Below are 17,359 nucleotides of genomic sequence, written 5' to 3' on the forward strand. Positions count from 1 at the left end.
AATTAAGCCCAGGTTCATTTTTCACTGGATTTGTTCTTTAAAGCCTACAAAAAGTAGCATGTCATGGGACCTTTAATAATTAAAAAAAAAAAAGAAAAAAAAGAAAAAAAAAGAGAGAATAAAAGTGAATGGACAGGCAGGTTTTTTTCTGTGTGAACATTCTTTCAAGATGGATTTCCCTAATTGATGGCGAGCCTCTCACTTCGACTCTGAAAGGATCACGAACTTAGAGGAAAGGACAATTTTACGTTCTATTATTTCTCCTCAGATAAGTAAGAGAGACTGTTTTTTTTTGTTTTTTTTATGGGACTGAAACATCTCGAGCACAATTGGTTAAGTTCAAGACTGATCAATATTCCAATAGATATATTCCATTTGAACTTGAAGAACTGATTTCAGTTGGTTATATGTAATACTACTGGTGATTAGTTTATTGTATTTTTCTGTTATTTTTTATTGTTATTCTTTGGTTTTGTGATTGAGGTAAAAAGAAAATACTCAAGAGAAAAAAAAAAAAAAATCACTAAATACTCAAAGTAAAGTCACCTTTTATGGTTTAACTTACCTTCTGTCTCTGCCTGTTTCTCAGCATCACCACCACCTCCTTTTCCGAATCGTTCAGTCTTCTGATTTTATTTTTCTGGTCCATTAGTAAGCGAGTTAATACCCACTACAATCTGTGGCGAGACAGCCAGGAGGTGGCGCTGTTGCGGAGTATTAACAATTGTGATTAAACGATTTGCATCTAACTTTGCATCTTTTGACCCTTAACAAACAAGAATGGATATCGTTGAGGCAGAGGGTATTAAAATTCCAAACTCTGTGATTGTTAGTGGTTTTACAAAAAGCGAGAGTGATGATGAATTAATTGACATCCTGAAAAGGTATGGTTCTTTTACCAGAACCATTTTTATCAGTGACAAAGAGTCAGAGATTTACCAGAGCACAATAATTGAATATATCAGCGGTCAAGCCTTGGAATTGCTAGAACCCCAGCTGCCGTATACTCACCAGCTGTCCGGTGATCCAGCCATCACTTATCATGTGAATGCATTGTCTAGTGTCTACACACAGCAATTTGGCTGTAGCATCACTAAATCTTACCTTGATGAATAGAAAGAAATAGCTAAATTGAGTGGAACCAATTTTGAAGCAGTGTTGAGCCAGATGCTATTTCAAATGAGTGAAGAACTCAAACCAGCATCCACTGATCTTGAAGCTGTAGATGGAAACCCAAATGAGCAACCATTCCAAGCACTCCCTGGCGTGAGCGTTGGTACAGCACCTGTTAAGCCAAGTCAGGTAGATGAGTCACAGTCACAGCACACGCCTGTTAAATCGATCGGCCCACCTCTATTTACCTCTCAACAAATACTCAATCCACCTGAAGTTCAGAAACGTATTGTTGAACACATTATGAGGAGTGGTGAAGTGGCTGCCCAAGGACCTGTACAATCACGGCTCAGAGTATTCAAATGGCAAATGTCCTAGACCTGCAGTGTAGGACTTGTCCCCCTCAATGTCTATGAACATATATACAGCCCTGGAGTTACTTGACTATCCAATATGAAAAAAGTAGGCTCTACTGACATTGAAAAATATCAATAACTGTCTCTAGTATAATGAACAGACACAATTCAAGTTAAGACATTTTAATGACACCAGAAAGAACTCCAGGAGAAAAGGGATCAAAAGGGTTCCTCAGCAACAATGTAGAGAAGGATTCTTCCTGGCAACCTGTAACAGAGTGAAAAATATTGAGAAAAAGCAGTTAGGACTAAAGCTAAGAATTGTCATTACACTGGATAATATAATTAAAAATCTAACAATCAAAGGTACATCAGCTGGCAAACCATTTAATAGTTTAATAGGTTTAATAGTCTATTTAAAGGGAATGATTGTGGTGGGGAGTTTGCTCAAACTATGGCAGCGATACAGCGAATAGTTGTTCTAAAAGACGGCGCCGTCCGCGGAGTGCTTTCAAAGGCCAGTGAAAGCATACTTTCAGTTAAGTTGTAAGTAGATGCTAACTGTTTCTCATGGGTTCGTATGGTATTTTAAACATTTACAGGGGTAAGTCTGTGATTTTATTGCCATCCGAATCCATAATGTCAGTGTTTTTTCTCACCCAACCTGCGTACATTTCTTAATTTATTTTATAAAGAACACCTCTTTCTCACATAACGCAGTGAAGCAGCCCCTGCACGAGTGAATAATTGATTCTCGAGCCATCGATATCAGCAGATTCAGCAGCATCGCCACGGGCAGCACTGGGTAACGTCACACGTAAGAAGGAATATCTTTAGCAGCTTTCTAAGGTATGGTTCGGGGAACACGCCTATAAATGTTATACCTTTAGTTAAGTTATACCTTAAAGGGATAGTTCACTTTGAAATTAAATTTTGGTATGTTTTAGCTTACCTGAAGGGCATCCAAGATGTAGGTGTCTTTTTTTCCGCAGTAGTTTTAATTTTGATATTTTTAGGTCCAACCGTTCTTGTCTGTCAGTCATTTCATGCAGGTTTATGGATCCTTTCTCAAAGAGCATGCACAAAGTCCAAATTAAAACAATTCCCCATCGTCCAAATGAAACAATTCCCCATCGTAAGTACACTTTGATGGCCCAAGACACGAAACGAGCGGTATCTATACACTAGATGTCGCCTTCGCTATTGCAGTTCATTGGAACGAAACCGTAGCCAAGGCGACATCAGTGTATATATCTATACCCGCCCGCGCCGTCAGATCAGTTGGACGCGGCTTTGTTCAAGAGGTAACAACAATATAAATACTGTTCGTTTTCTCACACAAACCGCTCGTTTCGTGTCTTAGGCCATCAAAGTGTACTTACGATGGGGAATTGTTTCATTTGGACGATGGGGAATTGTTTTAATTTGGACTTTGTGCATGCTCTTTGAGAAAGGATCCATAAACCTGCATGAAATGACTGACAGACAAGAACGGTTGGACCTAAAAATATCAAAATTAAAACTACTGCGGAAAAAAAGACACCTACATCTTGGATGCCCTTCAGGTAAGCTAAAACATTCCAAAATTTAATTTCAAAGTGAACTATCCCTTTAAGAGTCTTCGTAGCACGCTAAGAGACAACGTTATCGGGAAACCCAGCCCAGGTGTTTATGAATGAGACACTGAATTAATTGGTTTTAAAAGTGTTTAAATTAATGATTCAATTCAGTATATTTTTTTTTAATAGACTGGAACATGTTATTCTGATGTATGTTATCATGATCTCCATTTTAAACAAAACAAAAACGATTTTAAACCAAATAGATTCTCAGTTTATCCTGAATTAGGGGCCGTTCACATATCGCGTCTAAAAATGTGTGGAAAGTGCTCTCTCCTTTCTACAAGCACTTGCGCTCCCGTGGCGTCTGTCGTTGCTATGCAACCATGAACTGCGCTCTCCATGATGACGAGGAAGTATCAGCAAAGGATTAATTGATTTCTAGCCCTTGCATTAGCTTACTACTACTACTAAATATACTACTAGATATATTTATGGAGATGGGAAATAAAAACTCGCCCTGTACAGCTATGATCAGCTGTTCAGCCGAGTTTTCCATGTTGTTACGGAAAGGCCAAAGCTGATCGGTTAGTTTTTGTCACATGACCTGCGGTGCGCTTGTGGCATTCTGAAAAGTTGAGATGTTTTCATCTCGCTGTGGAAAAACGAGCACGCTGCATCGCATGCGCGTCACTTCTATTATGGTATTACCGGTGTTGTCACACTTTGACTACCTGGTGGGGAAATATCCGAACGTATGACTTACAGAAGGTACAATTAACTAAGAACGTTTCGGGAAACACGTATTAACGATAAGGTACAGCTTAAGGTATAACTTAGGAACGACGTAGCGTTATGAGGGTTTCGGGAAATCCAGCCATTATCATAATTAATAACGTGTTTCCTGAAACGTTCTTAGTGTTGCGCTTTTATTGAGCAGGTCATGCAATAACATAAATTAGTTATTTACACCAATAATGTGATGCGGATGCTGGGCAATCTGGTGAGTTTTGGAGGTGGAGCATTGAAGAGAGGGGTGTGTTTGTTTGGGTTCATTCCAAATATCAACTATGTCCAACAGCGTTTTTGAAATATCGCTTACCCCATCTTAATATCTGGCAGTTTTGTGTCCATCTATAGTTGCCATCATCTGAAGTCTTCGTGAGTGTTGGTGTCATCTGAAGTCTTCACAAGTGAGGCTGGATCCACACTGGATCTCGCTGTAATCTCTAGTGAACTTGCTGAGCATCCTGAGATAGAAACAGGGAAGCAACAGGAGAAAGATTAGCATAGCTGCAGTTCATATTATTTCAGGCAAAAGATGATCATGTGCACTTTTTACTATTTCATCACATATTAACTGTAAAACAAGATTATGAGATGTGTTAATTGAATGCTTGGCTAAAGAGTTGTGTCTTTAGTCTAGATTTAAATTGGGAGAGTGTGTCTGAGCCCCGAACATTATCAGGAAGGTTATTTATGAAAGTAAAAAAGTAGCAAAACTCGAGAGCATAAAGATGTGAATTTGAGAACTTGTCCCCTGTAAAATACAAGTCCAAAGTTGAATTTAGAGATTTGCACTCGCAGAACGTGACTTAAAGCATAGACAGTGATATTAAAATAAATAAATGATAATTCTGTAAAACCATAATAATTAAAAATAGACTACTATGTACAGTTAAGCGTTTTCCTCACATAGAAAACTGGTAGAAAACCACTTTATGAGGTTTTTTAACATTAATATGAGTTCCCCTAGCCTGCCTATGGTCCCCCAGTGGCTAGAAATTGTGATAGTTGTAAACCAAGCCCTGGGTATCCTGCTACGCCTTTGAGAAAATGAAAGCTGGTAATAATCATAAATGTTTCTTGAGCGTCAAATCATCATATTAGAATGATTTCTGAAGGATCATATGAAGCTGTGATGCTGAAAATTCAGTTTTGATCACAGGAATTAATTACATTTTACAATATATTCACATAGAAAACAGTTATTTAAAATTTGTTATATTATTTCACAATATTATTGTTTTGAATGCTGTCTTGGTGAACATAAGAGACTTCTTTCAAAACATAATTTTTTTACCAACACAACTAGTGTATGTTTGACATTAGTGTATGTTTGAAGTTTTACTTACTAATCATATGGTTCATAGCGCCTTAGAGATGATGATCCGAGATGATGATCCGCCCAACTCTGCTACGGTGGAGGCCAGGGCATCAACATTGAAGGATCTAGAAACACAACAAACCATTTGTCACAGAGCCAACAATATTATTATATAATGCCAGGTTTATTACAAGTAAGAAGCTATAGCTAAGCTATATTATTATATATTATATTATATTATATTAAGCTATATTATATATAAGCTACAGCAGAAGTGAAATGCTTTTCTGAGATGAGTTTCTGAATCTATTTGACCTGCATCTGGGCATGGAGTACCTATGGCCTGAGGGAAGTAGCTTGAACTGGCAGGACAAAGGATGACTAGGGTCAGCTGCCCTCTTTGCCACTCTGTTGGAGTAAATGTGTGAGAGAGGGGGAAAGATTGCCTGCAATCTTGCTACACGTCCTAACAATACTCTCTAATCGATTTTTTGGTTTTTTGTAGACAAGGAACCAAACCAGCAGATAAAACAGAAGGTTAAAACAGACTCAATAAAACAAGAATAAAACATTCTCATCAAAGTGGGGTCAATGTTAAAATTCCTGTCTACGGTAAAAATGCATTTGCTGCTGGGCTTTGGCACAAACAGCATCAGTGTGTGATTCAAAACATAGCTTACTATCAATTATTGTGCCAAGGTACTTGTATTCTTGTATCTCAATAGGTTGGCCATCAATGATAGTGAGGGGAAAAGGGGGGGGCTCTGTTTCCTAAAATCAATAATTAATTCTTTAGTTTTGGATTTCCTACCTGTATTTCCTACTTCTCCGGCAGCAGCTTTCTTCAGAAATGTTGAAGTCGTGGAGCTTTAATTCCCTCTGTTATGGGTTATTTTGTTGCTGCTGAAATCACAGAACATTTTTTTTATCAATATTTGTTTACCATTGAGCTAGTTTCAACCAATTTCCTCACTCCATGTAAGTGACGTCACCGATTAGGCCTATACGTTTATGTTTACGTTTGTGTAAAATAAATTAGCTCACTTCCAGGTAAAACCTTTACAAAAACCTCTCATATAGACGGTTTCAACGGCAACAACATAAACAAACGTTACTGCGCATGCGCGCTTTTGTGGCCCAAACTTAACTTCCGGTAGAATCAATAACAAACAACAGAGTTCATCTGTAGAAGCCTGTATAGAAACAAGCAAATTACATTAGCTAGCAAGTATGTCTAGTCAGTATTATTTGGGACTACCAATAGAAGAAAAGAGCCGTTACTTGGCCAAACTTAAATGTGACAACGTTACACTACCAGACCCGTTCAACAAATTTTCGAGGCAAACATTTTTTTCTACAGACCTGTCTGATTTACCGGAGGTCAGTCAGGTAAATATCTTTGAGTACTTAGTCGAGAAGGAATGTGTGTACACAAGGGAGGCGTTCAAGGCATATCGCAGCTTGGATGCCTATAACTATTTTCATTCCGGAAAAGTTAAAAAAATTCTAATACACACGGATGGAAATACCTGTGTCGTTTACGGGGAAATCGAGGCGGGTCAGACGCTTTCAAAGTGTTACTCCGCCTGGATCATTGCGAAGAAGTCCGGCGAAATCCAGAGTGGGCATTGCACCTGCATGGCAGGGTAAGTATGGCTGGCTAGCTAACGTTACATTTTACAATAGCATTTAGATACACTTTTTCAATACTTGCATTTATCCCATTGGTAAAATGTCTATCTGGATCTATGCAGCAATGGAGAGGTGTGTAGCCATGTGGGTACGATTTTGGTTGCTGCGGAGCAGTGTGTTCAGGATGGACTCCAGAGTGGCCCATCTGTCACTTCAAAACCAAGTGTTTGGTCACGGGTGACTAAAAAGGGGAGCATTTTAACAATTATTATATTTAATAATTATATCCTAGTCTTTTCAAATATCAGTGTACAATTGGTGGTATTTTGTACAACACTACATATGCCAATTTTCCTTAATAATTATTTTTATTATCATGTATATTTATGTATAATGTACATTTCAAATATCCTTTCAGGCTGATCCACAACCAGTAGCTCAGTGGTTAGGGAAAATTGACACAGACACTATCTATCTATCTATCTATCTATCTATCTATCTATCTATCTATGTGTCACATTAATTGGTTGTCTGGGAGGGTAATGCTTTGTAAAAGTTAACATAAAACACAAATGTAAAAAAAAAAAAATGTTAACATAAGATATCTCTTTAAAAAAAAAAAAAAAACATATTTAAATATTTTTAAAATTTACTTTTGCAAATAACCTTTGTTAAATTTATAGAAGTATTTGTTAATATTAATGGACCAGAGCTTAAATAGTTTTATTTTTTAACTAACAACTAAAAAAAGATTTATAAATACTAACAAATATATTGCTCATTCATTGTTCGTTAATGTTAGTTAATACATTTATATGACAAATTTTAAATGTGCTTTTTTTGTGTGAGAAGTTTTTATTTCTATGATGCATTTATTGGAGAGAATAATCCTGTCAGACACAGCACTGCTGTGAACGCGCGTTCACGTTTAAACAATTTAAACAATGTATTATTCAATGCATTACTTCTATATAATTATATATTAAGTTGCTCAAGCAAGTGGTAAAATATTTAACCATGTATTTATATTAAAATCTTTTGCATTTAAATTTTAATACAATAAATCTTGCATGTCACAAAGAACTTGTTTTTCCACCTCCACGAATGTCATTATGTCGCCTTGTTGAGGTAAATTGTAGTTTTCCTTGCTTTACCCCGGTCTTAAAGTGAAAAAAGTAGTATTTAATTAAATAAATTTATGGTGAGATTACTACATTTTATTTAATTAATCGCACTTATGGTGAAATTACTACATTTTCAGGTCAATCTGTGTTCATTTTGACCACGAAACATGCGCTGTCACTTTAATTCAGCGTTTTCAGCACAGCAAAAATCATAGACAGTATATAAACGGCAAAAGTAGACTCGGTGCGGAAACGATCGCTGCACTGCTGTATACGCACCGCAACTGGAACGGGTCGATCATCGACGGACTGCATCCGCGTGCAGTGTGAAAGCTCTGTAAACATGGGTACGGAAAAAAATACTCACCGCACACGCACTGCAAACGAAATATGTGTGAAACGGGCGTAGACTTGGAGCAGGAGAGCGAGTGTTGCCATCATCAGTTCAGCGACATATTTCCCGCCGCGCGCTCTCTGTCCGCCAGTGCTCATCTGTATTTGACGCAAGTGTTTGTTTGTGTGTGAGTGTGCGCGCTTGCGCACTCATTGGGATAATTGTAAACGCGCAAACACAGACAGAAAAGACATGCCATCGTGGAAATAAGATAAATAACATATTACTTGAGGGCTATTTAGTTTTTTTTAAAATAAAATAACAAATTGTAATCTGGCGCTATAAAGAAAATCAAATCAAATTTACTTGACTTCAAGGGGGGCGGGGGGAGCCGTTAGGAGGGCGGGGCGCCCCCCTTATATAATGGTAGGGGAAACACTGATATATATATATAGCAGTGAAGGTAAGATCTTTTCACCATTTATTTTAGGAAGTTGTGCCAGGCTGTGCTCTCTTTTCCGTCATGTGTGACAGCAGTGAGACAGACACAGCCTCTGAGTCAGGTAGTCAGGATTTCATCAGCAGTCAGGGAGAACAGGATGCTCAGGGAGAGGAACTCAACGTGTTCAGCAGCTTAGCTCAGCCCCACAGTGAGCATGGTAGTGCTCTGAGCTGTCCAAAGTGCACAACATTTTATGAGGCCTTCATTAAACTGAACCCAGATCAAGTGGTGGAACTAGAGAGAAACACTAGAAAACAGAGCATAGAACCACTCTGGCATGATGCGCGCAAGTTACGCATAACAGCAAGCACAGCCAGCAAAGGTGCCTCAGCGTGAGACAACTGACCCGGCTAAGTTTATCACTGAACACCTCTACCCAAAGTTCCAGAGGAATATGGCCACAAGGTATGGTAAGGAAAGCGAGGGTCTTGCTAAGGATCAGATTAGGGAGAGGGGCTGCATAGTGATGGACAAAGGGTTGGTGGTGTGTGCAGGAGACCCATGGCTGGCAGCAAGCCCTGATGGTATCATTGATGACAAGCTGCTAGAAATAAAATGCCCTATCACACTCAGTGCTTGCACATCCCTTAATGATGCACTCACTGGCACAAACCAAGACATCAGAGTGGAGGGTGGGCAGTACATTGTGAACCCAAAAGGCCCCAGAGGTTACTACAGGCAGATACAGTTAGGGATGCACTGTCTCGGGCTGAAAACATCCTGTCTTGTTATTTGGACCCCAGTACAGCACCTGGAACTTGATGTGCCTTATGACAATGGTTTTGTCTCCACATATATGCAAAGGCTACGTAGCTTTTACTTTAAACACATGCTGCCAAAAGTTGTGGATGAATTTGTAGAGGGAAGACTGCAGTTGAGTGATAGCTACATGAAAATTGTCTCAAAACCATCGTAATAGTGCTAATCTGAAATCAGTTTTACAAAGTTTTTTTCTTAAAGCATAGGTTGTTCCTGCCTTTTTGAGCACCAAGTTTTTTCACTTTTTACATCAAATACATAAATACATTAAAAACAGAAATCGTAGTATATAGTACTTTATTCATCAGTCAATAAATCAGTTAATCAATATTTGTTGGTGTTCATTACTGAGTATATCATTTCATTTTATAATTACAATCCATTTGTAACATTGTGATACAAGTTCAGCACTACAAATATCATAATGCATGTGTTTGGTATTTTAATATATTTAATTTAAGAAAAAAAGTAATCCCGTAGGTAAAAGTATAAAATTAAAGAGTTTGTTCACACAAAAATGAAAATTCTGTCATTCATTTCTCTCCCTCATTTCGTTCCAAACCTGTAAGACCTTCGTTCATCTTCAGAACACAAATTAAGATATTTTTTATGAAATCCGAGAGCTTTCTGTCCCTCCATTGACAGCCTAAGTAATTAAAAATAGCTTAATTTGTGTTCCGAAGATGAACAAAGGTCTTGCAGGTTTGGAACGACATGAGGGTTTTTAGGTGACTATCCCTTTAAGTTGTGATTAAGTCCTGCTTTATTTTGGTATAAGTGGTTTCCCCAGATTTGAAAGTGCTGCACAAACAATTAATATTTTATCTATTGTGCAAAGACTGTTATCATTTCTCCGTTTGACCATACTGACTGGCAGGGTGTTCCGCAGAATTCTGAATGTCTTCAGTTTTCCTATGGCCCTTTCCACGTGGATTCTCACTCGGGACATTTTTCTAGAGTGTGTCACCTCTAATCCTGTCAATTGTTTTCTTCCCTTTGTAGATGCTGGTACATGAAGACGAACACATTTGGTGGCAAAATATTCGGGAAAATTGAAGCCTCGATCAGCCATTACATGGTCTCCTTGTTCAAGAAGGTCAATTAAGCCTGAATTTTTTGTTATAACCTTGTCACTAGCACGACCACCCCAGACTTTTGATAAAAATGTAAAAGCTCCTGTTGGACTAATACCAACAAGGAACTTCACAGTATTATGTGATTTGTAGTGGGAGTATGTGACTGCCCGTGTTTGCAAACTAGTTGGCCTCTCAATGAACACTTCAGTACAGTCTATTATACATCTAACTTGTTGGAAACCTGTAGTCTTGAAGAGGGTGGGGAGATTTCTTCTGATGTCTTTCCTGGATGGCCACCGGACAAGGCATTGTAACTCTTTAGCCATCAAATCGAGCCATTCATGAAAGATGTTTGAGACAGTTCCACAACTCACTCTGAAGCGAAAAGCGAGGTCTTGATGAGTTAAGCCTAGACGAAGCTTCATCAGGACCACAAGAAACTGCTCGGGAAGGGTAAGTATGGTTGATGATGCGTTCCATGTTGTTGTCAGGTAAGTGAGGAGGGTGAAGAACACAGAAGCAGATGGTAGACCAGTGTAAAAATGAGTGTGCTTGTCATCATTTAAAATAAAATCAGACGGACTGCCAAACATATGATCTTGTAGTCGTTTTTCTTGAGATTCCAGTTTCTTCTCCAGTAAAGCCATTTTTCTTTTTAATTCAATGTTTTCATTTTGTAGCTGGTCAATGTCTGCCATTGACAGATCTGTACCCACAGCAGTGCATCCTTCTTCAGGGTCAGCATGGGTGACCTCTAAGGAAGGTGAATCCATAGACTCAACCACAGATGGTCTCCTCTGTCTCCTCTGGTATCGCTCCAACTTCTGTGAACCATCAATGGTGTTTTTATGAGCAAAAACTGATGGAACATAATCTGGATGGCATGGGTCCACTGATGGTGCACCTAAAATAAAGACAGAAACAGTTTGTTTTGACAGTATTGCACCTTGCTAAGCATCATACAGACATGCTTTGCATAATCCATAACTTTTCTGGTTTCATGTGCATTTCTATGATATTGATTAAAACTTATTGATTAAAAAAAATATTAGTAGCCTACTAGTACAATGAAATTAGATCAAAGTCAAATTTATTTCACAATGCACATTGTTTTAAAGCAGCTTTACAGATTAAATATATCAGTGATAAAGGTAGTAAATTCGTCAGTGAAAATGTAGTAAAAGTCCATTTTTAGTAGGCCTACTTCATTTAAAGCTTCATTAGAAGAGCTTATGCATTATTGTATTTATGTCCCCAGGGAACATGCCAAAGGTGACTGTTAGTTAAATAATGTAGGTTATTTGTAAAGCGTTGATGGAAAAACATTGTGGCTTTTATGTTTGATATATATCAGGTATCATAACGCTAGTTTAAATCATAGCTAAAGCGTATCAACTACAACATTGAGCTAACGTTACTGTGTAAAATTAATGTATACAATGTTACAGCTAAGTTACGTGTGATCAGTTTAGTTAAACACATAACGTTAACTATTGCAGGCTTGTTACTGGTCAGCTAGCTATTATCTGTTGCTTATCATGAGTTTCTTACCTGTAACGAAGTGAGTGCTACAGATCCTTGAATTCTTGCCTGGCTGCCAAGCCTCTCTTCGCACAGCGGTGATCCATGCTCGCCGTCTCCCTTCGTTTTTAGGAAACCGAAACATTTTTATTTTTGATAAGGTATTTGTTCCAGAGGTCAGGTTGCATCCCACAGCACAACAACCTGAGCCCAACTTCAGTCTACTCATCACCTTAATTTTAATTGCGTTTGTAGTCGGCGCCATAATTATTACCAATAAACAACAGATAAACAAACACAGACCGGAAGTTAACTTCGGGCCAACGCGTAACCCTGGCAACGCGCGTGCGTCCGATGAAACCGTCTATACACATAATAGGCGATTAAAAGCCCAAACTTTCATAAACAAAAGCTCAACCGAGTTAACATTAACTTAGCTTAACTTAGCTTAACTTAACGTAGCTGCTAACTTACCTCTTCTGAAAACGGTTGAGATGCTAACGGACTTTTTCCGAAGACACAAAACCATGTCTATAAAAGTAATTATTCAACATAAGCGTATCAATTACAAGTAAGAGAAGTGTCAAGAACAGTTGTGTGTATTATCCGTGTGATATTGGAGATTAATATCACCTGAAAGCAGTGAAAACAACAGCGAGAGAGAGGGAGATTTCCTGCTTACCAGTCGCAGTGGTCCCGCGGCGTTTCCATGGCAACTCTGCGCCGCGGCCGCTCCAGTGTTTGAAAGGGACTTGAAAGTTCATGCGCACAACGCGACATCGGCCTCCCGTATAGTGGGCCGACCTAAAGCCGACGTAACGGAGCTGGGAAATAGAGCACTGACTGACAAGAGATCTGTCTACACCAGGCCGACGCCTTTGCGATGTTATAGGGAGGAAGGCCGACGCTCGATGTTGGGCCAACGTCGGCCCGACGTACGTGTGCTATCTGCTCTGACGCTCGATTGCTCATGTCTGCCTTACTGCTGGTTTGCGTCTGTAGGCTCCGTAAAGTACGGTGGCCGAGAGGTGCAAAACAAATCACAATTACAAAAACAAAATAACAATTCAGAAAACACAACGACAATTTAGAAAACAAAATAACAATTCAGAAAGCACAATAACAATTCAGAAAACACAACGACAATTCAGAAAACAAAATAACAATTCAGAAAAAAACAAAACGACATTTCAGAAAACACAACAACAATTCAGAAAAAACGGAAAAGGTAGGTATATTTTGAGAATGACGTACTTATCGCTGAATGGATGAGATACCTGTCAATCAAGCCAGAACCGGAATCAAGCGATACTGTCTGGAAGTACCGGTAGAAACAAATCGTACCCATCAACCAGAGCCATAGAGAGAAAGAGTTGCGACACTCTTTGATGTCGCCGCTATGGCTGTCACGTGGTTCATGTAAGCCGCAATAGTTCCAAAACACACGCTGGCTGTCATGTTCTTCTATGGGACAGACAGCAGCGATTGCATTATTGAACGGTAAATATAAAATAAAACACACACCCAAGTACTTTTTCAGCTGTTATTGCATTATTGCATTTTGTTAATGTCAGTTTTGCATTTGGAGATAAGTTTTAGGCTATATTTTTGGAGGGAAAAGCATAGTGTTCATGTTCGCATGGGTAGTAGCACTGGCTTTAGCGGCTCTAACTTAACTTTTCCATATCATTCATCTGATGATGGACGTCTCATGATATTTATTTTAGCACAACTGGGCTGTATTAGGCTATTGATTCCCGTGATTTTGCTTATACATTTTGATTCAGCCATTACACCTTCGTGATCACGCAAAGAGGTCTGCCGTGGCCGTCCGTTCAGAGTTCGCTTAAATATTTTTTATTAAACAATGACAGACAACAAAAATGTGTGCTTGTGTGTGAACAAGAAAAACAAAAACCAGGGGCAGGTGATCCATGAAACAGACAGGACTGGTGATCCCATAACAATCCTAGAGGTCCAGCATTGTTCTCACAAGCCGCTTCACTCAAGACAATAAAACATAATGAAAAGTTAGTATATCCCAAAAAATTAAATTAAATAAAAGTTGCTATAAAGGTGGTAGCGATTCATTACCGAACTCTTACTGTCACAGTGATAGCTAACTAGCTAGCGCAGTGCTTGAAAATTGGTTGAAACATCCAACATAAAATATAAATAATTACGCTGTGCATGTACAAATGAAGACCAGTATAAGCATCGCAAAGGGCCTCTGATACAATATAGACAGTTGACAATTCAAAAGAGATCGATATTTCAGCAACTTAACTCTGGAACAACTCGACGCGCTGCAATGTAAGTGAATGGTGTCCAACGCCAAAATGACAGTGTTTGGAACTATTCCGATCTTCTAATCCCGGAAGTAGGCGGTTAAAAGCGCCGCCATTGTTTACAACGGAGGTCTATGGGAGTGTCGCAACTCTTTCTCTCTATGGCTCTGCCATCAACGTGCCATGGAGCAAAGTTCGATCCCATGGAGTGATAGGTACGCCCAAGTTAGTAGGCGGCCTAACGAATCTACGACGTGTCCTTGTTCTGTCCCTGGTGGGTTGAGTTCTTGCAGCAGCCGCATATGTCATCACGTTTAACACGCAACTTCTGCAGAAGTACGTTACTAACCACATTGTCCGGTAGCCGAACAACTGTCCTGGGGCCCGTTCTTCGTACGTTGCTTATTACATCCGAGATCAAATGACACATCCAAGATGATATCATCGTGCAAATCATGATCTGGCTAACTCGGTTCTTCGAACACACTTATCGGATATGATTAGTATCGCTGGATTGAGTTATCTGAGATAATTGCGCGTTCATGCGCTGGTTAAAAGGGGTTCCCTTTCAAGGCGGTCACTTCAACATTACGTCAAAGACGTATATGGGAACTCCCTTCCTCCTCATTTTCACTGAAATCTTATAGGCTAACGCCAGCTGGAGACAGCTGGCCAATTGACGCGAAACATGCAAATGCTGACCGGTCCGTGGGCAGTATAAATAGCATGGGCGCGACAATTACGTCAGAATCTCTTTCTTCACGCTAGAAGTCTTATCTGAAGTCATCGTGGAAGTTGCAATAGAGGTTACTCACCATGTTTCCTCCCCGCATCCGATGGCTGCTAACTTACATGCCAGATATGTGCGGGTCCTATCGACTCGCTCTACCCTAACAAGTTCAACCGAGGCCGCACTCACGGACGACGGGCATGTGCCGGACAGTGCGCGCCCTCAGGGGAATAAACCCGGGCATCCGCGGGGATGAGGCCCACTGCCGCCAGCAGGCCGCTGGTGGGCCCTCTCCCGCCCTAGGACGAGTACGCTGCCCGTCGCCACTCCGGTCCTCTTCGCGGGCTCGCTAGAAGGACTCGACGCGATAGCCCCTGTTGATAGGAATACTTCAGCCCGGTATCTCAGCCAGGCTACTTCAAGAAGACTCCGTCTTCCACGGCGTCCCTTGGTAGTCGTGCGCAAGACGCGCGTCTAGAGAGACGAGGCAAAGGCCATGGCTCCGTGTCTAAAAGGGAAAAAAAAAAAAAAAAAAGTACAGATGCTATAGATCTCTAGCAGAGAGGTCTCTAGCCGCCTCGCTCTGACAATGGAAGTGCACAGCCGCAATCCGGTGAGTGTTGTTGCGCAGTCGTTACCGCTTATGCTGTTGACGCTGGGCCTACGTAACATTACATTTTGATGTGCTTACAGCTGATGTTGCCCTGTATCCTTCAGTGCAACTGGCCATGCTGATTTAACTACATATTCACAGTCGTTGTTGCTACGCCACTGACGCTGTGTTTATGTTCACACTGCTCACTGTTATGTGCTATGATTTGTGCCGTTATATTGCCCTGTATCCTTCAGTGCAACTGGCCATTCAACTACGTATTCACAGTTGTTGTCGCTACGCCACTGACGCTGTGTTTATGTACTCACTGCACACTATATGTGCTATGATTTGTGCCGTTATATTTTGCCCTGTATCCTTCAGTGCAAATGGCTATTCTGATTACAACATTCACAGTTGTTGTGCTGCCACTGACGCTGTGTTTATGTACACTGATATGTGTGTGTTATGCTTATGCCGCGATATTGCCCTGTATCCTTCAGTGCAATTGGCTATTCTGATTACTACGAAGACACAGTTGTTGTGTGATGCAACTGACTCTGTGTTACGTACACGCGTCACACTGTTGTGTTAGGATTTATGCCACTATATATTGCCCTGTATTTTTCAGCGCAAATGGCTATTCTGATTGCTACACAGCACGTAATACCACGTATTCAGTTGTGGCGCGATACAACTGACGCTGTATTTACGTACACATTACACACTGATATGTGTTATGAATTTGCCGTATATTGCCCTGTATCCTTCAGTGCAATGGCTATTCTGATTACTACACAGTACGTATTCACAGTTGTTGCGTGATGCAACTGACGCTGTGTTATGTACACACCGCACTCTGTTACGTGTAATGATTATGCCATTATATATTGCCCTGTATCATTCAGTGCAATGGCTATTCTGATTACTACTCAGTACGTATTCACAGTTGTTGCGCGATGCAACTACGCTGTGTTTACGTACACACTACACACTGATATGTGTTATGATTTTTGCCGTTGTATATTGCCCTGTATCCTTCAGTGCAAATGGCTATTCTGACTACTACGTATTCACAGTTGTTGCGCGATGCAACTGACGCTGTGTTGTACACACCGCACTCTATGTGTAATGATTTATGCCATTAGCCTATATATTGCCCTGTATCATTCAGTGCAATGGCTATTCTGATTACTACTCAGTACGTATTCACAGTTGTTGCGCGATGCAACTACGCTGTGTTTACGTACACACTACACACTGATATGTGTTATGATTTTTGCCGTTGTATATTGCCCTGTATCCTTCAGTGCAAATGGCTATTCTGACTACTACGTATTCACAGTTGTTGCGCGATGCAACTGACGCTGTGTTGTACACACCGCACTCTATGTGTAATGATTTATGCCATTAGCCTATATATTGCCCTGTATCATTCAGTGCAATGGCTATTCTGATTATTACACAGTGCGTATTCAGTTGTTGCGCGATGCGACTGACGCGGTGTTTACGTACACACTACACACTCATATGTGTTATGATTTTTGCCGTGATATATTGCCCTGTATCCTAAAGTGCATATGGCTATTCTGATTACTACGTATTCACAGTTGCTGTGCGACGCAACTGACGCTGTGTACACACTACGCACTGATATGTGTTACAA

The 17,359-nt window shown here is 40.0% G+C and overlaps 1 protein-coding gene and 1 long non-coding RNA gene across 5 annotated transcripts; both read right to left on the reverse strand.

Moving 5' to 3' along the window:
• Positions 1-1,636: 1,636 nt before the first annotated feature.
• Positions 1,637-13,028, reverse strand: LOC311074203. 4 transcript variants are annotated; one of them, XR_014604256.1, is made up of 5 exons: positions 12,766-13,028; positions 5,947-6,038; positions 5,164-5,260; positions 4,131-4,278; positions 1,637-1,737 (listed from the first exon to the last, which is right to left on the reverse strand). It is a non-coding gene; the product is annotated as an uncharacterized lncRNA (long non-coding RNA). The 4 variants fall into 4 exon arrangements; XR_014604257.1 differs by lacking the exon at positions 12,766-13,028 and adding an exon at positions 12,558-12,698; XR_014604258.1 differs by lacking the exon at positions 12,766-13,028 and adding an exon at positions 6,665-6,907.
• On the reverse strand, positions 9,176-12,228 carry LOC311074578 (uncharacterized protein; the record flags this gene model as incomplete). Its single annotated transcript, XM_084101284.1, has 2 exons — positions 9,176-11,466; positions 12,114-12,228. The coding sequence occupies 2 exons, from the start codon at positions 12,226-12,228 to the stop codon at positions 10,250-10,252; spliced, it is 1,332 nt and encodes a 443-aa protein (XP_083957410.1). The 3' UTR covers positions 9,176-10,249.
• Positions 13,029-17,359: the final 4,331 nt, after the last annotated feature.

This window comes from Abramis brama (genome assembly GCF_963993115.1).
Source record: "Abramis brama genome assembly, chromosome: 23".
Lineage (NCBI taxonomy): Eukaryota > Metazoa > Chordata > Actinopteri > Cypriniformes > Leuciscidae > Abramis > Abramis brama.